At 59.7% G+C, this 26,983-nt stretch overlaps 1 protein-coding gene across 4 annotated transcripts in view; it reads left to right on the forward strand.

Annotated features, from left to right (window-relative positions):
- The window catches only part of LSP1 (lymphocyte specific protein 1), a 48,174-nt gene that overhangs the window by 3,701 nt on the left and 17,490 nt on the right, over positions 1–26,983 (forward strand). Inside the window, exon 2 of one of the 4 annotated variants that reach the window (XM_070229028.1) lies at positions 3,466–3,705. In XM_070229028.1, the coding sequence (XP_070085129.1) occupies positions 3,638–3,705 (68 nt within the window). In that variant the 5' untranslated portion in view covers positions 3,466–3,637. Of the gene's footprint in view, positions 1–3,279; positions 3,706–17,838; positions 18,340–26,983 lie in introns of those variants that run through there. The other 3 variants (XM_023654673.2, XM_023654674.2, XM_023654676.2) reach the window with 3 other exon arrangements.

Here is a 26,983-nt window from a genome sequence, read left to right on the forward strand (position 1 = left end):
AGGTCCCTCTGCCCAGCCTTTGCTGATTACCTGGGCACAGCATCCCCCCACCCCAGGTACAGGCCCCCTGCCACCCCTCAGGCCCTGGGACTCCCGTGGCTGACGGGCCCACATGCTGACCGCCCGTGACACTCCCTCCTCCAGCGGCTGACCTGTGCTCAGACCTCTGGAGCCACCCTCCACCCTCCGGCCACCCCCAGCCAGTCGCCAAGTCAGACACGCCTTGTTCTCTTCTGACTTGACCTGTTCCGTGTGTGGACCACTTCCCCATTCCTGACCTCTCCTCCTCGCTCACTCTGCCCACACTCACCCGTCCCCTCCCCAGTGTCACTTGAGAATGTGGTCCTGACACTGCCCTCCCTGGGGCACCTGTCCCACCTGAGTCTTTGAGGCCACCTTGTCCATGGACCCAGCTGTTCCTGGACAGTCTGCCTTGATGTCCCACTGACAGTACAGAGTCAACGCATCCCCTGTGTCCCTCTGCCCCGCCCACCTCACACAGACTCCTCCTGGCCTGCCCCTCGGCACCCTGCAGGGCTCGGCTCAGCGTCTCTGGTGCCGGAACCCTTCCCAGCAAAGCTTGCTCCGCCCTGGCCTCAGACTAGCTCATTGCTTCACTTGGTCATTCGCTGTGTCGCTGGACACTGCACCAGAGTTTGGGGGCGCACGGATGGATGAGACAAGGTCTCTGCCCTCCCCATGCAGCCCGGCCCTAGAGTTTGAGTGAATGACACCAAGGGAAGGAACCAGGGGGTGTCTGTGTCTCGGGGAGACTCAGCTCTCCAGAGGAAGGGCCCCACTCTGTTCAACCTGCCGCCCAGCAGGGCACAGGTGGTCTGGACGGATGCTGGGGGCCCCGAGGGATGCCTTCACCTCACGCATGCCTGCTGGTCCAAGCCAAGTGGAGATTAGGCATGGAGGCAAAGAGCTGGCCCTGAAAGAGGCTTGAGAAGGACCAGCAGCCAGGCTGGCGGGTCCAGGGCGTTTTCCTTTTTAATTTTTTTTTTTAAAGATGCGAGAGATTTGAGCACATAAAATGGGATGAACAGGGGAAGAGAGGCTGGAGGGATGGAAAGAGGGACTGTTCAACAGCAAGATGGCCTGGAACTGGTCGGGGGAGCTGAGCACTGGGGAGAGCGTCCCTCGGGACTCTCCTGGAGAAAGGCGTCTCCTCTCTCTTTGGGGCCTGTTTGCTGGGCACACCATGGGAGGGAGGGATATTAGGGTCCCGGGGTGGCCATAACAATGTCCCACGGACTCGGTGGCTTAAACGGTAGACATTTACTGTCTCCCAGTCCTGAGGCCACAAGTCAGAGATCCAGGTGTCAGCAGGGCCTGTTCCTCCTGAGGCTGCGAGGGAACTTCTGGCCCAGGCCCCTCCTCCAGCTGCTGGTGGTTTCCTGGCCATCTATGGGGTTCCCGACCTCTGCCTTCATGTTCACATGGTGCCCTCCCTGCGTGCGAGTCTGTCTCCAAGTTTCCCCTTTTTACAAGGACACAGTCACACTGGCCTAGGACCCACCCTAGTGACTTCATCTTAACAAATGACATCTGCGCAGACCCTATTTCCAAATGAGGTCTCATTCTGAGATGCTGGGGGTCAGGACTTCAACCTATAAACTTGGGGGGACCCAGTTACACCCCACCAGGAGGTGTCAGGCTGCCTCTGGGCCTCTGAGGACGGGCAGGCAGAGGGCAGACAGGAGCACTCAGGAGGGCCCTGGTGTCCGGCAGAAGCTTGGAGGGTCACAAGCCCTTCTGTCTCAGGGGAGATAAGGAAGGTGTGTGAGCCAGTCAGGCTGGGCCTTCAAGTTTACCCTCAGGTGGGGCCGGCTCCCCTGGCTTTCTCTGGAAATTCTTCGTGGTTTTTGAACAGAGGCCCCACATGTTCATTTTGTACCGGGCCCCGTGAAAGAGGGAGCTGGTCCAGCCTCAGGCAGCGAATGGCAGGTGGGGAGGCAGTGTGTAGAGGGCGCCCAGCCTCCATCTGCTCTCCCCTGTCCCGGCGACACACCTAAGCTTCTCAGCTGTGATGTTGGGGCCGACCTCACCGCAGGCCAGAGGAAGGACCTGAAAGTCAGGTCCACCAGGGGTCACATCTCCTGACGAGGCGCCAGATGGGGCCGGCGAGCTGGAGGGCTTGTGCCCTGGGGACGCTGGCCACGATGCTGAGGCCTGGCCCCCGCTCAGATGGACGTCCAACCACCACATGCATGGTTGGACAGCAAGTGGCCCCTGGGAAACATAGAGGGTACAGAGAAGGCAGCAGGCTGAGATCCCGGAGGGGCAGGGCCCTGTGGGTTCCCCTTGCTCAGGCCTTGCCCCATGGTGGCTGGGGCAGGACCCCTCCCCAAGCCCCCTGTCCCAGGTGAGCGAGAAGCCTCCTTGGCGTATGTGGGCAAGGATGAGAGACCTCACCTTTCCCCAAGCTGGCTTGCCCCTTGGTTGGGCCCCACCCTGATGGGTGAACACTCTGGCGCTCTGCCACCTTCCCCCACCCCCGGGCCTCTCTCCTGCCCCCTTTTCCTCAGGGCCCCCTCCAAGTCCCTCTGGTTGGATTTCTCAGGCTCACAGAGGGCCAAGGCTGAGCAAGATGGCCCAGGTCTCCCTTCCCTTCTTGTGGGCCCAGGAGTCAGCCCATGTCTTGCCAGGGAAGTGTCCTCCACCTCGACGGCCCAATGGCAAACGGCACACGGCCCAAGGCCCCTCGGCTTCGGGATCCAGCCCCCACAACCGCCCATCAGCCCTCACTGATTTCTGAGCCTCTGGTCTGGCCACACTCAGCAGCCGAGGACTATAAAGGGTGGAAACAGCCTCGATCCATCCCCTCTGTTTTGCTGGTGCCTCCCAGGGGAGTCCCTCAGCCCCCTGTCCCCCAGGGCCTGGTGACACTCACCGTCAGCGTGGTCAGTTCCTAGCTCTCCGAGCATGGGGGTGAGGGAGGCAGAGTCGAGGGGCAGAGGAAGGGGCTGCAGAGAGACCAAGGGTGCCCAGCAATTGGGGAGAGTAAAGGAAGCATGGAGACAAGACTCGCTTACAGGACGCGGGGCATTTCACACAGGGCCCCAGAAGCTGCCTGGGGAGCACAGACCGGACAGGGGTGCTTGAGAACGTGGCCCCAAGGCCTGCAATGAGGGTGCATCCGTGCTCTGTGACGCACCCAGAAGGTCTCCATCCAGAGACGTGGAGATGCTTAACACGGAGGCACGGGGGACAGCCTCAGAGAGCAGACAGACTCAGAGAGCAGCCAGCACAAAAGAACCTGGAGGCCAGGCCTGCGGGGGCACCCAGGCAGTGTGGGGTCTCCTGTGCAGGCGCCAGGACTCCAGACCATGTGCCGGCCCCCGCGCCCCGGCTCTGCCGTCACACGGTCCCTCTCTGTCACTCCAGTCCCTGTAACTCGACTTGCTTAACGCTTCCTGATGGCTGGGGTTGTTTTTTTTTTCTCTCCTCTTGCACCAACAGATTAAAAAACAACACCCCAACCTAAGCCCCAATATGTTCCAAACCTCAACCTGCAGGCGGAAGGGGGAAGTGAAACCCGGCTGGGGGTGGGGGCTCCGGCCCGCCGCCCGCCCAAGGAAGCGCTGAGCGGCCGCACACACGCACAGCCGAAATCGGCCCAGACGCTAGGCCGATGGCGGAGGCTCCGAGCCACCCCGACTCTGAGGAGCAGGAAGAGCTGCTGGTGGAAGAAGCCACGGGGTAGGTGCCCGTGGGGGAGGCCTCGTGCTTCGCGGTGGTCTGTTCCCAGGGAGCAGGAGTCTTTGTTTGCGTTTATACGAGGGTAACGCTTAACCCAGAGCCAATGGCGCCAAGGGGGACTTGGGTGGCACACAGGCTGCAAGGTGCCTTCCTGGGACCCTGTGTCACCACACGGAGGGGTGGGCGCCTCTTCCGTCTGCCTCTGCAGCTGGGCCTCACTGGGAGAGGCTGGGTTCTTCTCCAGCTGGTGGGATGATAACCCAGGACAAGGAGGGCTGGACACCGGATGCAGGGCCCCAGGACGTGGCCTGCATAGCTGGGGAGGAGCCCAGGCCTCAGGCAGGCAGGGCTGAAGCTGCGAGGACTGGAGGGGGGGTGCCCTGGGCCAGGAAGCCTGGCTGAGAGGGACTGCTCGGCCTTGGGACTCTTGAAGCCCGAGCTCGAGGCCCTGCTGGGCTGCCTCCCCTAGACTGCCCCTCCCATGGTGATGGAGGAGCCCGAGGATGCCCAGCAGGTGCCTGTTCTGAGTACCAGAAGGCGCTTTCGGTTGGGGATGGGATGTGAGGGGGACATGGGCAGGTGCTGCGTGTGGGTTGCCAGCAAAAAGGACCACCCGTGCCACCACAGCCAGAGCTGGGCAGAGAGACCCTGCAGGCCCAGGCCTGCTCGGGAGGCAGCTGTGCTCCATGGAGTGCTGGGCGCCTGGCCTGTGGGGAGGCAGAGGAGAAGGGTCCCTGGCTGGGGAAACGCTGTCGGCAGGCGGCATCCAAGCTGAGCTGGGGGTGGGGTGGGTTCTGACTGCCCAGGGTGCAGGTGCCAGAAGTGGTGGGTGTAGTTGGGTCTTGGGGACAGGCGAGGCTTCGAGGGGCAAACGGATGTTCTAACAGTCAGGGGTTGGGGAGCCATGTGGGGATGGAGACCACTGGCCCAGAAGGGGAACAGTGGGGCTGCTGCCCAGGCCAGCAGAAGGCAAGGACCAGGAGCCCCCGGCTGGAGCAAGAGGGGATGAGATGCCCAGAGCCAGAAGGATAGAGACGGAGCCACCAAGGGCAGGGAGGGGAGGGGACGGGAGGGTTGTATGGTCACCAGGGCCCCACAACCTCAGGGATGACTTGCAAAGTGCATTTGGACCCTGGCTCTTCTTCTGGAGGCTGGTGGCAGCCATACCTGATCCTGCGATGACGCCTTTATTGATAACGAGAGAAATGTCTGCTGTGTGTGTGCGTGTGTGAGCATGCGTGTGCATGTGCGCGTGGGGGAGGGAGGTGGATGGTCACCTTCTCCTTGCCGAATCCCCTATGGGGCCCTGGTGTGGGCCCGGGAGCTGGGCTGCTGGGGAGGCTGAGCACGGCTAGGCAGGCTGGGGTCTGAGTCCGGGTCAGGGTGTGTGTGCCAGGCCGGAGCAATGGCAGCCATGTTGCCCCTCAAGGGGTTGGATGGGACCCGTCGCCCAGCATGAGCTCATGAGGGCCGAGGAGGGATGAGAGGCCACGGCCCAGTCTGTGTGCCCCTTGGGGATCGTCACGTCCCTGGGGAGGCAGGTTGCTCTGTGCACAGAGCAGGCAACTAGGGACAGCTGTGTCCCTGCTCAGAAATGACTCCTCACGTCAGCGCCGTCCAAGCCCTGGGCTTCCCATGCTCCTCTAGCTGCTTCATGCCCATAGAAGGGCACAGCTTGAGCAGCCTGGTCGGGCACCCCCGCCTCCCTCCTTGGCCCCATCCTTGACCTCCGCTCCCAGCTGTCGCACATGCCGAGGAGAGGGAGAGGTTGGGGGAGCAGGGCACGGCCATGGCAGCAGGGGCCCAGGCGGGTGGGCGGTGGGCCGGCGCTCGGCCGACCCCTGGGTGTCTTGGTGCCTGTCCCAGGGCCGGGCTGCACCTGTGCAGGGTCTGTCAGGAGCTCGGGCAGGAGAGCTGGCCGGACACAGCCTCAGCCCCTGGAGCCTGGGTGTCCCGCGGACGTCACCCCCCGACCCGCCCATGCGGTGCGTGACACCGACCTTTCAGAATGAAACTGAGACCTCGGGCCGGGTGGGGTTTTCATTTCAGAAGGTGACTCAGGGAACCGGGGATTTTCCTGTCCAGGGTGAGTGAGAAGTCCCCGACGCCCAGGGAGAGACCTGCGGCCTGGGAAGCCCCCAGCCAGGAGCCCCGAGGAAGGCCAGGGCTCGGCAGAGTCGGCAGTGGCTGGAGGAGAGCAGGCGAGAACTGCCCCCCGGTCCCCACATGCTGCCCACGGAGCAGGGGACGTCAGGGTCTCAGGACATCACCCCCCATGCTGGGCCCAGGGCAGCCTCTGCCCCTCCAACTGGGCAAGTGCACCAACCCCTCTGATTGCTCCAGGACGGGGCCACCTCCCTCAGACTGCCCCAGGATTGGGCCAACACCCTCACATTGGGCCCTAGGATGGGATTGTCCCCAAACAACAGGCTCTCGACAGGCCTTGGTTCCCCTCTCCGCCCATGTGCAGGCTGGGCTGCACCCCCTCCCTCCCTCAGGGTTGGGGTGCTCTCTCCTTGCCTGACTGCCCAGCTGTGGGATCCCACAGAGTGGGGCCAGGGCCATGAGTTCTGGCACGTCTCTGTGGGGCTTCTCTGGTAGAGGTGAGACGTGGCCCCATCCGCAGTCTTTCCCCCGTGGGGAGCAACGGGCCTCGGACCCCAAGGGGCGGTGGGGCAGAGCCCCCACCCAATGCACTGAGGTGGAGGACGCCCTCAGGGAGCCCGAGTTCCACATGTCCAAATCCTGGACCCCCAACTCCTTGGAGGGCCCATGTGCACCCTGACCCTCACCAGGGCCAGACCCGGCTGGGCTGGGTCCTCCCTGTGCCCCCACCCACTTGACAGAAGTCCTGCTGCTCCACCTGCAGATGGGCTTGCCCTGCTCCCTTGGGCCTCGCCCCTGCCACAGCCCAGCCCCCTCCCACCCCACTGGTTGATGGGGATGACCTCACTCGGTGGTCTCCATGCCCCAGCCCTCCACATTCTTTCTCCGTGAAGACATTGGACTGTGTCCTCCCATGCATGGGACCATTCACCACCAAGTGGCAAGGCCACACCCCCAGGCGTCCACTCCAGTCCTGCCCCAGCCACATAGATCTCACTTCCCCACAATGGTCTGGCATTCCCAGCTCTTCCCAGTCCTAGAAGGTGCCAGAATCACTGCAGGCTTTGCATAGACCTTTCCCAGCCCGCCCCAGCCACCCCGCCCCCTCTCCAGTCTTCCTAACCCTCGTCTAGCCCACCCAAGATGGCCACTGCCTTGGGCTCCCTTAGCATCTGCTGCTGCCCATCGTTAGAGCCGGTCCTGGATGACTCCCGGTGCTGCCCTGAACCCTCACCCCATGCAGACTCCTGGCTCTGGAAGTGCTGCGTGCTCTGTCCTGCTCCCTGCCACTCAGCAGCCTAATTTTACCAAGGCACTTCTTCCTGTCTTTCTTCTTTAATCATGTATTCCTGTTGCTAATTTCATGTCAATTCCCTGATTTTAAAATGAATAAATCATTTTCTTAAAAAAAAAAACAAAAGGTCGTGCCCTGGTCCTGCCCTCCCCCCGGGAGAGGCTTGGCTACTCCGACCTTGGAGGACCCTGATTGGTCAGGAGTCGGGTGAGCGGTCATCTCCTGTCCCCAGGCCTCTAACTGCCCCCTCGGCTGCCGGGCAGGGCATGGCCCCGGTCACAGGAGGTTCAGGGACACTGCCTCAACTGCTTCTCCGTGTGCCCAGCTAAGAGGGGAGAAAGGCAGGGACCACCTGCGGGTCTACCCCGGGCAGGGTCTCTTTCTGGCCTCCTGACCCTGCAGACCCTTGGCCTTGTCCTCTGGGCTCCAGGGTCTTCAAGAGAGAGGCCCCAGGTCCCTGCCGGGCTGTGGGCAGCTGGGGAAAGGCCAAGCCAGCCTGGAGGCCTTGGGCGCCCTGAGAACCCTCATCCTCCTGTCCCCCTGAGAGAGCTGACGGTGGGAGGAGCCTGTGGCATGGGAGGGGTGGGACCCCACGGGTTGGAACCCCCCTGCAGCCAGGCTCCTGGGTGGCCCTCCCACACATTTGCCTTCCCAGCAGGGCCAGACTCCACCTGGTACTGCCAGGGCACTCAGCCCGGAGCAGCGGGCAGTGCCAGAGGCCACTCAGGAGGGAGGGCGGACGCGGGCAGAGTCGGGCCCTGGCCCCAGCCAGCAGCAGGCTGTTAGGGTGGAGGAATTAGGGGGCCGCACCCAGGGTCCAGACCTGAAGGCGGCAGTCAGAGCTGGGTCAGGCCTCAGGATCCCCCTGGGGCCTCCTTTTCTCCTCCCCCCAGGTCAGGGGTCTCTGGCGCCCGGAAATGTCCCAGGGGAGGGGGAGGCTGAGCTCAGCCCAGATGATGGATGCCTTCCTCTTGGCCGAGGTCGCCGGCTTCCTCCCGCCTTGCATCTGGACCCTCTCACGGTCCCTCGTTGGGTGGGGGAGAGGGAGAGGAAGCCTCACACACACTCGGGGTATCGCAGACCCCCACCCCTGCTGGCTGGGGAAGCTGGAAATCCTTCCCCTCACCCCCACTCCCTGCCTGGTCCCCAAACGCCTCCTCACAAAACAATCCTAGAGCCACCTGGGGCAGAGCCAGGAGGGTCTCAGGGACCAGGAGCAGGCAGCGGCTTCTCTCTCCTCCACAATGCACTCCTCCGCCTGCCTCCACCTCAGTTTCCCTCAGAGGGTGCCAGAGCACTGGGTGAGCCCTCAGTTGGGAAGATGAGGGTCCTGGCAGCAGGAAGAGGCCCCTCGGAGTCCTCGGTCGGCAGGAGTGGGGCCGTGAACATCGGCTTCACTCTCCTGGGCTCTGGGCTCTGAGCGTCGGGGGAGGAGGAGGATGGGGTACAGAGACCCAGGGGGCATGTCCAACCTCGGCGGCTGATGCCCAGACTAACACTTTCTGGGGTGAGCAAGCCCCGCCCCCGAGGCCTCAGTTTCCCCTTCTGCAAGGTTGGAGTCAGTCATAGCTACTCTGACTGCACGTCACTCCACCGTGCCAGCCTTCACCGAACTCACACCCAGGTTCTCATTGTACAGCCCCGGGAAGCAGGTTCCAGGACGTCCTGTCTCACAGGGAGAAACCGAGGCTTAAAAGTGCTGAAGGTTCTACCCGAGGGCAGCCGTCTTGAGTGACCGGGAGCCAGGCCTGGAGGGGTGCAGGCGGCATTGGCTTAGAGCAGATGCTTCCCAACACTGCTTCCCAGCAGAGACCCGCCCTGGGGAGCTGTGGCCCCATGGGCTCAAGGTTGGGGTGCTGGGGCCCTGGCAGGGCCTCAGGGGGACACAGGGGTGGCTGGGCTGCCCCTCATAGGTGTTTGATAACCCCACACAGAGCTGCCAACGCTCTGCACCCGGAGGTTCTCGCAACACGGGGGCAGCACTTCCCGAGGTCCACCCAGAAGAGGGCCAAGCTCAGAAGACACCCCCAGGGACCTCCCCAAAAAGCAGAAATGGGACGTGGCACTTCCAGAATGAGCTGGTTCTTTCCAGAGGCGTCTAGAAAGGAACCCTCAGCTTCTCTCCCAGCCCAGCTCCATCCAGTTCCCAGCCCCCAGCCCTTTCACATCAGGGAATCCTCTTTCCAGGGACTTCTAACTGACTTCTCTTCTCGAGACTGGGGACCTGGCACCACAAGGCAACTAGCAAGGGCAGTTCCCAGACCTCTCCTGACTCTCAGTGCCCTGAGGCAGAGAGAATCAGGCCCTCTCCTCCCAGGATGAGTTGGGACTGAGAGGCGAAAATGCGGCTTGGGAGTACGCGGCCAGGGGGCAGCCCAGCCAAAGGGGAATCCAGACGGGAGAAGCCAGCCCAGCTCCCGTCCCTCCCCCACACCCACGAGGCTGGAGAGAGGGGGTTGGGGGACCCGTGTGGGGTGTGGGGTTTGTGGAAGATTAGGGGATTGGGAAAGTCAAGCCTCCTAACCCTGCCCGGCCAGCACAGCCCTGCGGTGCCAGACACAGACAGATAAGCGGTGGGTGGAGGGAAGCCCCTGGCCCTGTCCTGGGGCCAGGCCAGTCCTGTCCAAACTCGGTCTGCTAACTGCCTGCAAGCTGGGAAGTTGGGAGTTGGTGGGGTGGGGGAGGAAGCACTGTCTGGTCCCACTGGCTGGCAGGGAGGGGCTGTCTGGAAACCCAGGGAATGTCTGTGCCCCCCTCCAAGGCGCTTACCTCCCCCTGCAGGAGTGGGAGGGCCTCAGGCCTCTGGCCATGAGCCTGGAGCAAGGGCAGCTCTGTGGGGGGGCATGCAGAGGGCAGCAGGGACAGTTAGTTGGGGGTGAGGGGTGACAGTAATAGTGGGGGGTAGCGGTGGGGGGTTTCTACACCCACTTCCCCTCACAGAGTCTTGGCTTCCCCAGCTGCCACAGGGGCTGTGGGTGAGGACAGGGAGAGGGGGGCTGCCCTGCTCCAGCCCTGGTAGGTGGGATCTCAGATGCTGCTCCTTCCTGCTAAGGGGAGAACACAGCCCCCTCATTCCACCCGTGTCTGCGCCCCTCCTTCCTAGATGCAAACTGCTCTTTGACGGTTTCACTTCTGAGGTAACTCAAGGCTGCCTTCTCCTCTTCCTTTTGAGGGTATCCTCCCCTCAAAAGAGAAATGGGACTTGGGACGGATGGATCTAGCCCACTGATTCCAGAGGACTCTAGAAAGAAGCCTTCAGCCTTTCTCTTGGTCCTAGCCCCACCCCAAATCCCAGCTTCATCAGTACCCCCACCACACTGCCACCCCGGCTCTCTCCCTTTGCTGGATTGAGGTACACACAAGACAGATGGATGCTCAGAGCATTTGGAGGCTGCCTTCTCTGACGTCAGAGACATTTCTCTACCCAGAGTCACCCAGGAGCCACTGGGGCTACCAGCCCTCTCACTGTTCATTGCACCTTTCATTGGATACTCCTGTGAGCGTATATTTGTGTGTGTGTGTGTGTGTGTGTGTGTTGTGGTGGTGATAAGAATGTCTGAACAAGAGGATAGAACCCTACTTCTCCAGCTCCTATTTAGGTTCTGTTGGGGCACTGAGCTTACTGGGCCATGAGGATCTTTTCTCTTCTCTTCTTAGGCCACAAGTTAATGAACCATGTGTTAGTCACAGAAAAAAGAAAAGAAAAAAACTCAATAATGGAGAATAAAATGAATGAATAAATTAACAAATGAATGAAAGGAAAGGTAGATGAAGAAAGGTAGGAAGTAGGGACAACTGAATGGAAGGATAGATAATGCATAGATGATGGGTGGATAGATGGCTGGATGATGAGTGGATGGATGGATAGGTGGATGGATGGATGAGTGAATGGATGTTGGATGGATGGCTTTCTAGATGGATGGATGCTGAGTGAATGGGTGGATGGATGGAGGAATGGATGGAAAGCTGATGGATGGAAGATGGTGGATGGCTGGCTGGTGGATGGAATATGGTGGATGAATGAGTGGATAGATAAATGATGGATGGATGATGGGTAGATAGATGGATGGGTGGATGGATGGATGGATGGATGAATGGGTGGATGGATGGATGGACAGAAGAACGTATATACATCTATTTAGATGGGTGGATAGATGATAGATGGCTGATGGGTGGATGGATGATAGATGGGTGATGAGCGGATGGGTGGATGGATGGATGGATGGGTGGGTGGTTGGATGGGTGCGTGGATAGATGGGTGGATGGATGAGTGGTTGGATGGATGGACAGGAGAACATGTGTATATCTATTTGGATGGATGGATGGATGGATGAAGCGTGGATGGATGATGGATGATGAATGCATGGATGATGAATGGATGGATAGATGTATGGATAAGTGGTGGGTGGATGGATGGGTGAGTGGATGGCTGAATGGATATATGGACAGAAAAACATATGCATGTCTATTTGAATGCATGGATGGATGTGTGAATGGATGGATAGATGAATGGATGGATGGGTAGATGAATTAGATGAACTTGTAAGTGGATTTGTGGATGGATGGATGGGTGTATGGTTGGATGAATGGATGGTGAGTGGATGGATGGATGGATAGACAATGGGTGGGTGGATGGATAATGGATGGATGGTTGCATGAATGGATGGATGGATGGATGATGGATGGGTGGAAGGCGGATGGATCGTGAGTGGGTGGATGAATAAATGGATGGATGATGGGTGGATGGATGGCTGGATGAATGGATGAATGAGTGGATGACTATGACAGAAGAAACATATGTGTACCTTTTTGGATGGATGGATGGATGTGTGAATGGATGGATAGATAAATGAGTGGGTAATGGGTAGATGATGGGTGAATGGATGGATGAATGGGTGGGTGAGTGGATGGATGAGTGGATGGATAAGTGAATGGATGGGTGATGGATGGATGAAGGATTGATGTTGGGTGGGTGGATGGATAAAAGATGGATGGATGGGTGGGTGGGTGGACGGGCAGATGGATAGATGGACAGAAGAACATATATATGTCTATTTGGATGGATGGATGTGTAAATGGACGGATAGATAAATGAGTGGATAATGGGTGTATGATGGATGGATAGATGAGTGAATGGGTAGGTGGATGGATGGATGAATGGATGGATGATGGATGGACAGATAGATGAATGGATGGATGATGGATGATTGGATTATAAATGGATGGATAGATGATAGGTGGGTGGAGGGTGGATGGATGGTGACTGGGTGGATGAATGAATGGGTGGATGGATGGATGAATGAATGGATGAATGAGTGGATGGGGAGATGATGGGTGGATGGATGGATGGATAGATGGACAAAAGAACATATGTATGTCTTTTTGGACGGATGGATGGATATGTGAATGGATGGATAGATAAATGAGTGGATAATGGGTGGATGATCCATGGATAGATGGATGAATGGGTGCATGGATGGATGGATGGGTAAGTGAATGGATGGATGAATGGATGGATGATGGTTGACGGGTGGATGGATGGATAGATTCCGGATGAATGAATAGACAGATGATGGGTGGGTGGATGGATGGATGGATGGATGAATGATGGCTTGCAGGATGCGTGGGTGGATGAATGATAGATTGATGGATGAGTGGGTGGATGGGTGGATGGATAAATGGACAGAAGAACATATGTATGTCTATTTGGATAGATGGATGTGTAAATGGATGGATAGATGAATGAGTGGATAATGGGTGGATGATGGGTGGATGGGTGGGTGAATGGGTGGGTGGATGGATGAGTGGATGAATGATGGCTGGCTGGCTCCCTGGCTAGATGGATGGATGGATGAGTAGATGGATGAATGGATGAATGGGTGGATAATGAGTGGATGAATATATGAACGGGTGGGTGGATGGATGGATAAATCGAAGGATAGATGATGGGTGGATGAATGGATAATGGATGGATGGGTGGATGGATGGATGAATGGATGGATGGGTGGATGACGGGTGGGTAGATGGATGGTGGCTGGTTGGATGAATGAATGCATGGATGAATGGGTGGATGGATGGACTAATGATGGATAGATGGATGGATGGGTGGATGGAGGACGGATGGATGATGAGTGGATGGATGGATGGATAGATGGATGGATGGGTGGATGGATAAATGATGGATGGATGATATGTGTATTATGGGTGGATGGACACATGAATGGTTGGGTGGATGGAGGGATGGATGGATGGGTGGATGAATGGGTGGATGATGGATGGATGATGGGTGGGTGGATGGGTAGATGGATAGATAGACATAAGAAGATATGTATGTCTATTTGGATGGACAGATGCATGGGAGCATGAATTGATGAATGATGGATGGATGATGGATGGATGGGTGGATCGGTGGATGAATGAACAGAAGAACATACATATGTCTACTTGGATTGATGGATGGGCAGATGGGCAGGTGGATGGGAAGACAAAAGAACATATGTGTCTCTTTTCAGATGATGTTGGATGGATGGATAGATGGATGGGTGGGTGGATGGATGGATGGATAGAGGGATAGATGAATGACTAGAAGGATTGGGGGTGGACACATGGAATGGAAGTATGAGTGGGTAGATGAATGATGGATGGATGGATGGATGATGGATGGATAGATATATGGATGGGTAGATGGATGGGTAGGTGGATAGATGGATGTGTGGGTAGATGGACACATGGAGTAAAAGTATGGATGGATGGGTGGATGATGGGTGAGTGGATGGGTGGATAGAAAGATGACATAAGAAGATATGTATGTCTATTTGGATGGATGGATGGATGGATGGATGGAAGGGTGGGTGCATGAATTGATGAATAATGGATGGATGACAGATGGGTGGGTGGATGGATGGATAGAGAGACGGATGAATGAATAGAAGGATTGGGGGTGGACACATGGAATGGAAGTATGAATGGGTGGATGGATGATGGATGGATGGGTAGGTGGATAGATGGATGTGTGGGTAGATGGACACATGGAGTAAAAGTATGGATGAAAGGGTGGATGGGTAGATGGATGGATAAATAACTGGACAGATAAATAGAAGGTTCTCAAGACAGGTAGACGTATGGATGGATGTGGATAGAAATTTAGATGAACAGGTAAGGTAAGCAAATATAGAAAGAGACAGATGAACGCAAGCATAGATAGATAGTGAGTAAATAGACGTGAGGCTTGATGCTGGATGAACTATTGAAGAGATATCTTGGTGAACAGCACACCTAAATCAGGAATTATGCATTCACTGTCCTCTCTTCCCAGGACACTTTCTCCCACTGATGTATATAGCTGTCATTTTTCTCAAGAGACTTTGCAAACGAGGAAAGCCTTATTCCTTCTTTTGAGGTTTTCTTTAACTATCATATATAAAACATCAATCTCCTCCAGAACTCTATGTCCTCTTACCCTGAATTATATTTTGTATAGAATTTACCATCATCTGATTTATTACAGTATATATTTACTTGGGGTTTTTTTGCTCCCACTTAAATGTCATCCTTTTGAGAGCAGGGACTTTGTAAATGCTGAATCCCCAGCACCTAAAAAGTTAATACAGTAACTGTTCAATAAATTTGTTGGAAAATACGTGACTAGATGGATGAATATATGAAGATAAATGGAGAGATGAATGAACGAACCGTTGGTCGGATGAGAGATGGATGAGTAAATGGATGGATGAAAATAATAGTAACTAATATTTCTTGAAGGTTTACTATGTTCCAGCAATTATTCTAAGTATTTACTCATTTGGATGGCTTAATGGGCAAAATGATGGTAAATATGTATGTGGAAGGACAAACACGTATTTAGGCACAACTGGATGCATGAGGGGAAGATGGGTGGACATATGGGTAGATGGACAGACAGATATATGAATGGATCTGTGAATGGGATGGATAAATACTAAAATATTTGGAGAGATGAATGAAAGCAGAGATGGAAGAATATCTGGAGAGATAGAAAGATGTATTAAACAACAAACAGATAGTTCACTGGTTGGGTCACTGGGCAAATAGATATACAAATAGACGGTTAGTATATAGGTAAAGTAATTAACATACATTGAGTGGTTATTCTATTCCAAATGGATGCATGGCTAGCTGAATGTTTCTTCTAAGTGTTTTGTATGTATTAAGCCATTTAGATAGATGGATGGACGGATGGATGGATGAGTGGGTGGGTAGATGGATAGGTGGATGGATACTTGCTCATGAAGAAATGCAAAGGCGGGGGCGGGACATGGATATATATGTATTGATGGATGCTTGAATGGATCAATGGAAGGATATGCTGTGTTTATATGGATAATTGAAACAATAGATATATTGAGAAATTGATGGATTGATAAATGATACATGGAAAGACATACAGATATATTTATATAAAGATAGCTATACAAAGAGGATGGATGGATGGAGGGATGATGATCTGAGGATAGATGTATGGATGGGTGGATAATGGATGGGTGAATGGATGGATGGATGGATGGATGGATGGATGGATGGATACATGAGTGGATGGACAAATAATGGTAGAGTTGACGTCAAATACTCTGCCCTATTGTCCCTGTTTGGCCATGCCCTAGTTGTAAAACTAGGAATCCTGGTCACTGCATTTAAAGATCTATTCTTGCCACCTCCCACCCATCAGCATTTCTGACAGATAACTATGCAATTCTAAGTTCTTAGTGACAGGAAACTCCCACCATCCCAAGGTAGCCCTCTTCCCTGTGGAAATACTTGTCCTTATTTTGAACCAAAATATGCCTCAGCACGTTTCATTCCTGGCTATCTGTGACTGGGATCCCAGAACTAAAAGCAAGAGGCAAGAAGGAGATGGGCAGGTTGAGATGGAAAGGAAGCACCAGCTTACTTCCGCTAGGTGATCTGCTGAATGTCTGGCTCACCCTGAGGTCCAGCCATGTGGCCCCCATCTCCTCCTCCTTATTCCACCAGAGTCCTGAGGTCCCCACAGCTCTGGCTGGATGCTGCGGATGGGCAGTGGGTACAGTTCCCTCTGTGGCACACCAGCATTCTCTGGCTCCTCCTGGGTTGTGCTGGGGGAAGGGAGATGCTGTGGGCCCCCTGCAGGGCTGGCCATGGGACCCAGATGACGTGTGTGCAGGGGTGAATCTGAACCAGACTTTCTGACCCTGGCCAGCCACCACCTGAGTCACCGCAGACCAGATCTCCAGGCCCACATGGAGTTTTTCCGACTGTTGCTGACACTTTCAACACCTGCTGTCTTCACACAGTGATTCATTTGTGCGTCTGTTCCCTCGTCTGTCTGATCCTGACCTCACCCTTTGTCCACTCACACATCCCCCAGGTGCTCCCGGCCCTGAGCGCCTGGCCCAGCCAGAAGTCAGACTGGCTTGGGAATCACGACAAGCCATTCCTCTGTGGCTGTGGGGATGGAGGGCAGCAGCACAGGCCGCAGCTCACAGGCACACGGCCTCTCCAGGCCAGGGCTGGGGGGGACAGCAGTTGGCAGATGAGGCTTGTGCTTCTGGCTCTGCCAGGCCCCAGCTCTGTGATCTTGGATCTCAGTTTCCCCGTCTGGGACATGCGGATGTGGCGTCTGCCTCTCGGGGCGGTCGTGAGCGTTGGTGAGCTGGGAGACCCACTGGATGTAAGACCACTCGGCACGGAGCTGGCCCCCCGCAACTCGCCGTGAATGTGAGTCCCGGCCCAGTCACTAGCCACGAGTGTTCTCAAGTGAGTCATGGGGACTAAGCCCAACCAGAGAAACAGAGGGCTGGGCTGCTTTTCCTCGGGCCTTGGCCAGAGGACAGGGGCAAGGGGCCCAGCTGGCTAGGGCACTGTGCTGACCTTGTGCCCACCGGTCACTCCTTGGGAGCATGGCTCCGGGATACCAAACGGCAGAGGCTGTGTTCGTCTCTGCCTCTCTGGGGTCTCCCCACTCTGACCTTCCAGTACAGTTTAATGGGGGGCTGGGGATGCGGCAGCAGCTTCCCCATTTGGGGAACAGAGTAGGCTCCTGGGGTGCCCCGGCCTCCCCCTTGAGGTGATAACAGGAGCAGAGGACTGGGAATGAACAAAGGAAAATGGAGAACCAGGAGGGAGGGGGAGAGGAGGAAGGGAGGGGAGGGAGGGAGGGGAGAGAAAAGGAGGGGGAGGAAGGAGGGAGGGAGACAGAGATAGGGACTGAGAGAGACAGCAGAGGGAAGAGAGAGGAGAGAGGGGCTGAGTGTGGGACCAGCGAGGCAGGTGAGGCAGACCAGGCCCACACAGGAAGGACCAGAGGGCCCAGGATGGGGCAGGGCAGCGGGGAGAGAGGATTCAAAAGACAGACAGGAGAGCGAAAGAGGGCCAGAGAACGGCCGGCCAGGCCAGGCCGAGGGGCAAGGCCCAGGGATGGAGAGGCAGGTTTGGGGCACCAGGCCCCCTGAGAGTGGGGGGAGGTGAGATGAGGGAGAGTGAGGGAGGCAGGGAGCAGCCACGGCCTGGGTTGGGGGGAGGCGAGAGAGGAGCGAGGCAGCAACATGCTGCCCATCACAGGCCTCCAGGTCCTGCTAAGCCCCCAGGCTGCTAGGCTGGGAGGGTTTTCTCTCTGACATTTTTACTAGTCTCAGAAGGAGGGGGAGGTGGAGGTGGGGAGACCACGGGGGCGGAGTAGGGGCTGGGGGGAACAAAAGGGAAGCAGCTGCTAAGCGTCCAACGAGAGACCCACAGGGGCTGCAAGGCTCAGAGACAGGCCAGAGGGCACCTAGGCGCCCAGAGGGGAGGCAGCCAGGGAGACCCCCGAGGCCAGAGGGGCCAGGACGGACAGACAGAAGGTCACAGACAAGCAGACAGAGAGAACAGACAGGGGAGGGGGTGTCAGGGCCAGAGAGAGACCAGACGCCAGACAGAGGGAGAGACAGCTCGGAGGTAGAGAGACAGGACAGAGGGCGGAGGAGAGGAAGGGAGGGAAAAAAAAGAAAGAAAAGGAAAGAAAGAGAGAGGGGGGAGCGGGGGGTCCAAGTTACAGGAGGAGGAGCAGGAGGAGGGCAGCAGACAGGGCCGGCGGGACAGGAGCCTTTGAAGCGCGAGCAGCAGCGTCCCCAGGGCTGGGGTCAAGCCAGGTCGCTGGCCAGGCGGGCGGCCGCCAGCAGCATGAGCAGCTCGGCGCTCCTGAGGAGGGATGCTAGCAGACAGGGCCTGGAGAACCTCCTGAGGTAGGTCCCTCCCGGCCCAGGCTGGGCACGGAGGCCAGGGCGGGGTGCCCGTGCCAGCGCCACCCACAGACGCCTGGCACCCGCCGAGCCAGGGCTGGCGCGGCTCCGCCAGGCCGGCCCTGGGCGTGAGGCTCCCCGAGCCTTTCGCAGGAGGCCGGCCCAGCCCCGGTGGCTCCACAGCCCCTGCGCCGTGGCAGGATGAGGGGTGCGCCAGGCCCGCCGCGCTGTGTGCACACCCGTGTGGGTGCGTGCCCGCGGGCTGGGTCTCCTCCCTGCACCTGGCAGCGCGTCCACCTCCTGCTCTCCCATCGGCACCGTCAGCCTTGGGCAGCGCCACTCTCTGCTCGAAGACCCCTCTCTGGCCCCGCAGGCCCCACCCTGGCTCACGTGCCCAGAGTCAAGAGCGGCTTCCGGGCCTCACCTCTGGTCCCGCCGACCCTCGGGGACCATCCAGTCACCCCTTACGATGATGAAACTGCACTTTGCAGTCACCTCTTCCACACTGCCCTTAGAGCACCAGCCCCGCATGGCGGCCCCGTGGCACCGTTGTGAGTGCTCAGGCCTCAGAGTCAGATCTTCTGGGGCTGGAAGCCTGGCTCCTGCGTCGTCACGCCTCGGGCCAGTGCCCTATCCTTTCTGAGCCTCAGTTTCCTCCTCCATGAAGTAGTGGTATGGTGGTACCTGCCTCGCAGGGTTGTGAAGAAAGCAGAGGCAAAGGGCCAGAGGCTCTACAGAGCTTGGCCACAGGCAGGTTCAGAGCTACTACTCTGAGACATGGCCACTCACTGCCTCCCTCTGAGCCGCCTGCAGTGCTCTTCCTCCTCCTAAGCCCTTCCAGGTATCTAAGGCCCAGTTGAAATGCTGCCTCCTCCAAGCAGTCTGTCTTGAATTTTCCCAAGTAGGGAGCACTGTCCTCCTCTGCCGGGCCTGGTGAGCCTACCGCCCGTCTCCGTGGTGGCAGGGAGCATGCCAGGCAGACTGCAAGCTCCTGGGCCGCTGGGCAGGCCTCTCTCAGCATCCCCAGCTCTACCCAAGCCCTGACATTGGGAGAGAGAAGGCATGCAGGTGGGCTCAGCAGCGTCTGAGCAGAGCTGAGAGCAGTCCCAGCCCCTCTAGCTCCGGCTGGCCGGGTCACTGCAGACACAGGATGACGGCCCGCTCCCAGCCTCACCCTGGCACGGCCCAAGGGCCGCCCCACCAGAGTCGGGACCAGCGGCCAGGTTCGAGGGGGCCTCTGCTGGGCATGCTCCCTCTCGGCACCCCTGCCCGCTCAGAAGGCAGCCCCGCCCTGAGTCATCTCCTGGGTGCCGCCTGTCGCTTCCTGGCTCTGCCCGGCCTGCCCAGCTGGCACGGCTGACCAGAAGACCCTCATGCCGGGCCACGCATCTCAGGTGGGATTTGTCCCTGCCTGGCTGAGATATGTCCTCCCAGGGGTCACCAGTGTCCCCTACTGGGGAGCTCTGTGGCCCAGGGATGGAGGAGCGCCTGGGTCAGTCCCTGGGGCTCATTAGCACCACTTAACAAATGGGGAAACTGAGGCCCAAGTGGGGAACCATCCAGCCCACCCGGGAATGACAGCAGAGCCCCAGGGCCTGGCTGGGCACACGTGAACCTGGTCACAGGAGGACCTGGGCCACAAGCGCCCGTCTGGCTGAGACTTTGGTTCCGTTCTCAAACCAGCGCCAGGCTGGGGAGCAGGGGCACGCTGGGGGCCCCGATGGAGCATGGAGGGTGCAGCTCCAGCTTGGCTGAAGGCTCAGGGTGAGCCCCCAAGAAACTGAGCTGGGGTCAGGTGGGCCTATGGGTGGCTGGCCAGTGGGACAGGGGCAGAAGGAAGTGTCCCTTGAACTCCCCGAAAATGTCCACGGTAGGAGGGGGCCACGGGGTGCTGGGGAGAGTCCTTCGCGAGGAATAACAGAAGCGTGGCTGTCCAGCCACCGTGAGTGGATCGACCGAACCGCACGTGGTGATGCTCACAGACAGGCACCAGCCCACACACCCTCCAGGCCCTTGACCCAGTGATGCTCTGGGCAGTACGCACCCAAGGGACACGTGAGGCCCTGCCAGGCGGGTGACATTCCTGCCACCCTCGCGGTTGTCAGCGTCTCTCCAGCATCTAACAGATCGAACTTCTCGTGGCCCCCCAGACCCTGGCAGACAGGCCCCCTGTCCCCGTTTGACACACAGAAAACCAGGCTCAGAGAGGTAATGCCTTGTCCCAGGTCACCTTGGGAGTGGGGAGCCTGCCACTTCACCCCAAACCTTCACTGCAGAAGCCTGGGCGAGGAGGGAAGGGGGACGTCAGGGGCGGGGCATGACCCCTCTCTGTGACAAGCTCCAGAGAGGCATGCTGGGCGCCAGCAGTGGCCGTGGTGTAAATTGAATCCAGTTTAAGCGGATTAAAAATGACCCTATGGGCCAGCTGGGAAGTCATCCGTGCCCTGCCCATCTTCCTCCACGTCTCAATCTGGTTTATCCAGGGCCTGTGTGGCCACCTGGACGCCTGTGTCTCCCCGTCTGTCTAGGCCCAGCACGAGGCTCCAGGCTGAAGGGCCAGACCCGAGGGCTGACAGCCCACCCTGCAGTGCCCTTGTGCCCCGCTCTGCCCCTGCCCAGGTGGCTGGAAGCCACTCGCCACGCCCCTCCACCCTAGGGTGACTCAGGCTCTCCCCAGGCCCACCCTGGGTCAGGCCAGCGTAGGGGCAGTCAGGGGGCAGCGAGGGGACCCCGGCCTGCTCACTTCCAGAGGTCACCTGGACTCTCGGCCACTTTCCTGGTCCCACAGTCCTTGGGAGCCTGGCTTTGTGAGGTGAGGCCCAGGCTGGCACAGAGCAAAGGGGCTGGCCGGGTCACCCTGGCTGGGTCCTCATCCGCATTCGGGCTCCCGGTCCCCAGGGGAGGCTCTGGAAGCTGGAGGAGGGTTGCTGGGAGCCCCTCTGCCGCCACTCTCGGCGTACGCCCTCCGAGGAGAGGATGGTGCTCTCCGTGGCTCTCCCACCCTTGGGCAGCCAGGCCCAGGAGGCCTCTGGGGACCCCGGGGTGACCAGCAGGGCAAGGGATGGGACCGGCAGCCTGCTGGGCTGGCCTGGGGGGGGGTGGCGGAAGCCAAGCCTCCAAACCACAGTGTCCAAAGGGGCGTGGCTGCCTCGGGCCCACCCAAGGCCCAGATCCGGTGGGTGGGGTGACCCAAGCCCTGGCAGCACCCATGCCTGGTGGGTGGCGCCAGTGCGGGACCAGGTGGTCTGTCGGCCAGAGCCGGTGCTGCCCCAGGAGCCTGGGAGAGCCGGCAGCAGGGGGTACAGGGACCGAGTGGCCCAGCCCCCTGGGCAGGGTGTCAGGGCCGGAGCCCAGAGCGCTGAGGTTCAGGCCGGGCTCCAGCCCCAGCCCGAGAACCAGAGCAGGACAGAGCGGCAAGCAAGCCACGGCTGGGGTGCACCGGGCACCTGGGGGCTCACCCCCCACGCCCCTGCCAGAGCCCTGAGAGAGCACCCCGGGGTTCCTGGGCCCCAAGGGATGGCTGGAGGGGGTATAGCCCCCAGGAACACCTCGCCAGGCTCAGAACGGCTCAGCACAGGTTGGTGGCCACAGGCCGACCCACACAAGTATCCAGGGGCCAGGCCGGCACCCGCTGCACGTGGGCGCTGGGGCGTGAGAATTTCTTGGTGGCCCCTGGGCGTCAGGGAGAAGGATGCAGGGCCCCAGCCCTGGGCACTGAGTGGGATCAGACCCTGACCCACCTGGAAAGGTGAGAGTGTGGCCGTGAGGGACAGCTGCTGGACGGGCAAGGGGAGGTCCAGAGGCGGGCCTGAGGTGAGGCTTGTGGAGCCGAGGCTGGGGGCTAGGGAACCACGGGCCCTGTGGGCTGTGAGACTCTCCTGACCCCAGGATGTGTCCTACCAGGTGGTGGGAGGAGGAAGGAGAAGAAAAGAGAGAAAAGAGAAGGAGTGGAGGACTGAGAGAGAAAACAGAGGTGAGGAAAAGAGAGCGGAGAGAAGGCGACAGCCGCAGGACCCTCACGAAGGCAGAGAGAGGGAGAGAGGGGACCGGCGGGCACGGTGGTCCAGCAGAGGAGGGGCAGAGTGAAAGCAGAAAAGAGAAGGGACAGAGGAGGCAGGAGATGAGGATGCTCACCATCCGCCGAGGTCCCCGTGCAGCAGACCGGGGAGGACGCCCGAGGGCCTGGGTGCGGTGCCGAATCCGGGGGACATTGCAGCAGCAACCAACGTCTACTCCTGACCCTCCGGGCAGACAGGATGGGGCAGGCAGGCAAAGGAGAGGGGAGCAGGGCAGACCAGGTGAGGCCCAGCAAGTGCAACAGGAGAAGGGAACAGGGAGAAGGGGAGAAGCCCACAAGAGGAGGGATAAGGACCCCTGAATGGGCTCCCGCCATGCCTGGTCTCCACACCCGCCCTCGGGGGCTACGGGAGGCCCCCGTGAGAATCTGCACCTCTCAGCCTCAGTTTCCTCGTCTGTAATGGGGTGACGAGAGGATGGCCACGAGGAGCCATGTGCTGGCTGTGGACGGGTCACTTTGCCCCTTTAAAGGGGGCTGTACCGGCAGAGCCCCCAGCTCCTGGCTGGGACCCCAGGGGCAGAGGCCCAGGGCAGGTCGTGCCTGATCTCAGCTGGTGAGACTCCCAGACGTTCACGTGAGTTTTGCGGGCCCACTGAGGCTGCCCCGTCCCGGTCTGTGTGGATAAGGAAGCTGAGGCCCAGGGAGGCTTGGGGTCTTGCCCACTGCTCTGGGCGCCAGCAGCAGGGGTCTGCAGAGGACCCACAGCCAGGGGGTGGCACAACGGAGGCTGAATTAGGGCCAGTCCAGTGGCACAGACCGGCTCCTTCTGTTCTGCTGTGCCCCCCAGCGCCTCCTGGAATGATCAGTCCTGAGGGGTTGGGGGTCAAGGAGCCCTCAGAGAAGGGGCTGGGGGCCAAGAAGGGCATGCAGAGCCTGGGCGGCAGAAACCGCCTGAGGCGTCAGACAGAGGGTCCGGCTGCGCGTGCGCTTGGGGGCCAGAGCCGGGAGCGGACGGACAGGTGGTCGGGCGCCAGGCTGCGGCTCCCGCCCAGGTGGGCAGCCAAGTCTGGAACGACGTGCAGACCCCAGGACTCGACAGGCCCAGAGTCATTTCGGCAATCCCGGGGCGCAGAGCGTACGTGGGGCCTTCAGGGTGTGAGGTGGAGCTGGCTACACCGGGCAGGAAGAAAGGGGAAGGGGATGGCAGAGGCTTCAGCCGGTGCCAGCCCCTAGTCGCGTGTCACGGAACGTGCCAGAGCTGGCCTCCGGAGCGCTCTGAGAGCTGTGCCAGGCAGTCTCAGCCCGCTCGGGAGCGCCCGGCTCTCCCGGAGGGCCGTCCAGCGCTGAGAGGAGACTGGGCTGGACTCAGAGACGCAGCGGGGCTGCCAGGCAGTCGGGCGCCGTGTGGTCAGCCCGCTTGTCCGGTTTCCGGGAGGTCGGCCTGGAGCGGAGCAGCGTGTAGGCGTAGCAGTGGGCAGGGGCGCTGGCTGCGGCAGAGGATGCTGAGAGCCGAGGGGCGGTCTCCCGGGCTGCCACGGCACTCGGGCCAGGTTCCTGCAGCGCTGTGGTCAGTGACTCGGAGGAGAACGGAAAGACCCGCATGTGCAGTGCACAGGGCAGAGGGCCAGCGCCAGCCACAGTTGTGCCAGCTCCAACAGGCAGGATGAACCCAGAGGAGGGTGAGGCCTTGACTCCTGACCCCGTGCCTGAAAGGGCAGGCTGGTCAGAGCAGATGGGGGCAGAGGTGTAGAAGAGCCATGGTGCCAGGGCGAGGAGGCTGACCACGGAGCACATCACAAGAGGTAGGACGCCCAGCCAGAGGGAGGTGACGGGCTAGCCAGTGGGATGTCAAGCTCGGTTCTGGACCCTACTCTGGGGCCGAGGTGGACGGTCCTTGACCCAGCCTCTCCAGACCGAGGGGAAGCCTGGGATAGAGGGGCTCTGGGCCCACGTGTCCACTTTCCAGTCTTGGCAGGGTCTTCAAGGACCCCAGGCTCGGGGGTCTGTGGAGCCAAGCTGTAAAAGAAGATCTGTGAGTGGGCGAAGCCCCATAAGGAAGGTTTAGGAGTCGCGGATGCCCTCAGGCCAGAGCCGTCTGCCAGTGCCTGGGCACCTGAGTGGCTGCCACTCCTGTCACAGCTCCCTTGCCATCGGGCTGTTTGGGTGAACAATGAGGGTCCCTCCAATCGACCTGGACACCTTAGGGGCAAGGTGGAGTGATGGGCAGGCCTGGGCTGTGGTCGCCCCAGCTGGCATTCAGAGCCTGGTCCCCCAGGAGCTGTGTGGGTCCCGAGGGAGCCGTCGTGTCCAGGTCTGGGGTGAAGGTTTTCGCAGGATCCCGAGGCCGGGTGCTGCAATGGGGGCAGGCCTATCCGGGAGCGACCTTCCCACCCCAGAGCCGGGAACAGGGTCTTGCTCATCCTACGTGGGCCGTTCACAGGTGCAGGCAGCGGGCAGCAGCGCCAGGGGCCCAGGGGAGCAGCTCCTGCTAGGGGGCAGGTTTGGGACTGGGTGGGTCTGGAGCAGGTTGTGGGGGGTAGGGAACCCATAGCAGCAGATGCGCCCCCGCTCTCCCCCAAGGTGAGAGAGTCAGGACACGAGGGTTCGCCCACTGGGTCTGTGGGTCACCCAGGAGGGGATGGGCTTCACAGGGGGTCTCCGGGAGGCTGGAAGGAGAAAGGCAGGGCTGTGGTGGGGGCCCCGCTCTGTCTGCTTTGCCCTGCCCTGCCCCGTCCCCTTGGTCGCAGTCCCCCCAGAACGCCTCCTAGATGCCCGCACGTCCGTGTGCTGCCCCTTCCTTCCTTGACGGGTCTCTACCCCTCACCCCTACCCTGTAGGGACATCCTATGAGCCAGTGCCCCCCAAAACAAAGCTTGGAATCGGGGCCTTCTCTGTGGCCCCCAAACCACCCCATGGGGTTGGCGCCGGTTCTCTTGGCAGCCTCTTAGATCTATAAGGGCAGGGAAGAAATCGCACCCATCTTTGGGTCCCTAGCACCTGGCAAAATAAAGTGCCAGAGAGGGAAGGGAGGGACAGGGTAGGGGGAGACAGAGAGGGCAGAGGAGGGAGGGGGAAGACTCGGGGAGGCTACGGGTTTGGAGGAATTGTGACAATAGAGGACAGGCCGGCTGTGAGGGAGATGTGGAACTCAAACCTGGATTGCCTCAGAGGTTATGGAGCAGGTGGCTGACGTCGGGGTGTCACTGAGGAGACCAGGGAGCCCAGCCCAGGGAGGGAGGCTGGGGACGGTGGCAGGGGGGGCTGAGGGCTCCCTGCCTCTCCTTCCCATTGGGAGACCTCAGGCCCAGCACTTGTCACCTCCCAGCCACACTCCTCATCTGTAAGGTGGGGTGACTGCCCCATTGAGTGGGATGAGAACTGAGTGGCACCTCAAGGCTGGCGGTGGGGCTGTCCTAGGCTGGGTGGGGTCTGGAGCTGGTGGAAGTGACTACCGGGGGCCAGTGGGGATGGAACGAGGGCCAAGACTTGGCCTGAGAGGTCCCTGGTAACTGGGGGGCCAGGACAGAGGCCGCCTCTCCCTGGTCTGCTCCTGGGGCCAGCCGGGAAAGACATGCAAAGGGGCGGTTCGTTGTTTTGGGGGTTCTGGGTCAGGCAGCTAGGAGTCCTCCCAGATGAGAGGCCCCAGATGCTGCCCCACTGTGGGAAGACAAGGTGGCATGGGGCTGAGAGGCCCGGCTGGGGCCCTGCAGAGACCACACTGTGATAACTGAGGCCCCACCTGGGCCCCGTGGAGGGGGCGACGCCCGGGCAGAAGGCTGGGGACTCGGGGCTCTGGGCTAATGTCACTGCTGGTGTAAATGGCCCCTGTGGACAGGCTGCTCTGACTTTCGCTGAGGCAGGGCTGAGAGAGGCAAGGCTGCCTGCCCAGGTCACAGGGCATTCCTCCTCCCTGGGGGCTGGGAGCGAGCTGGAGGCCTGGGTGGGGCAGGGCACCCCTGCCCTCCCCTCTGGGGGCCACAACCACAATGCTCTGGCCTCAGGCCATGGGCATGTGGCACATAGGGCTAGCCTCTCTCCTTCCAGCTCTGGGCTCCAGGAGCCTGTGGCTGTGCCTTTGTCTCCCGGGGCACCGGGAAGGGTGCCCTGGAGGCCTGGCCCCTTGAGGACTCCCTCTCTCCCCACCCCTTGGGGCCAGCCTGCACCCCCAGCCTGTGCCCTTTAGGTTGCCATCCTCTCCGTAGATGTGGAGGAAGACAACTTTGCAGACAGATGTCCCCTCCTCCAGGGGGGCTTCCCAGATATGACCTGCCCACCAGGGCCAAGAGGGAGGTACATGTGGCAGGGTGTGTGCCAGGCCTGCCCTGGTGCTGCTTCGGCCTCCTTCCTGGGGGCACAGGTCTACCAGCAGTGCCAGCTGGTGGGGAGCGGGAGCTGGGCCTGCCTGCGGGGGTCTCGGTTCTCACCCTGCTGAGTGGGGCAGCACCGGGGAGCTTGAGGCTGGGCCTACGGTCTCACCCTGGGAAGGGGGTCAGAGACCAAAGCCCCAGGCCCGCCCCGGTCCCAGCCTCCCTTCTCCCTGGAGGGGCTGGGATGCTTCCCAGGCTTCTCTTGCCCTTTCGGCCTCCCTTTGGGCCCCTCCCCAGGCAGCTCCCTCCGCCTGGGGTGACT

This window comes from Equus caballus, chromosome 12 (assembly GCF_041296265.1).
Source record: "Equus caballus isolate H_3958 breed thoroughbred chromosome 12, TB-T2T, whole genome shotgun sequence".
Taxonomy (NCBI): domain Eukaryota; kingdom Metazoa; phylum Chordata; class Mammalia; order Perissodactyla; family Equidae; genus Equus; species Equus caballus.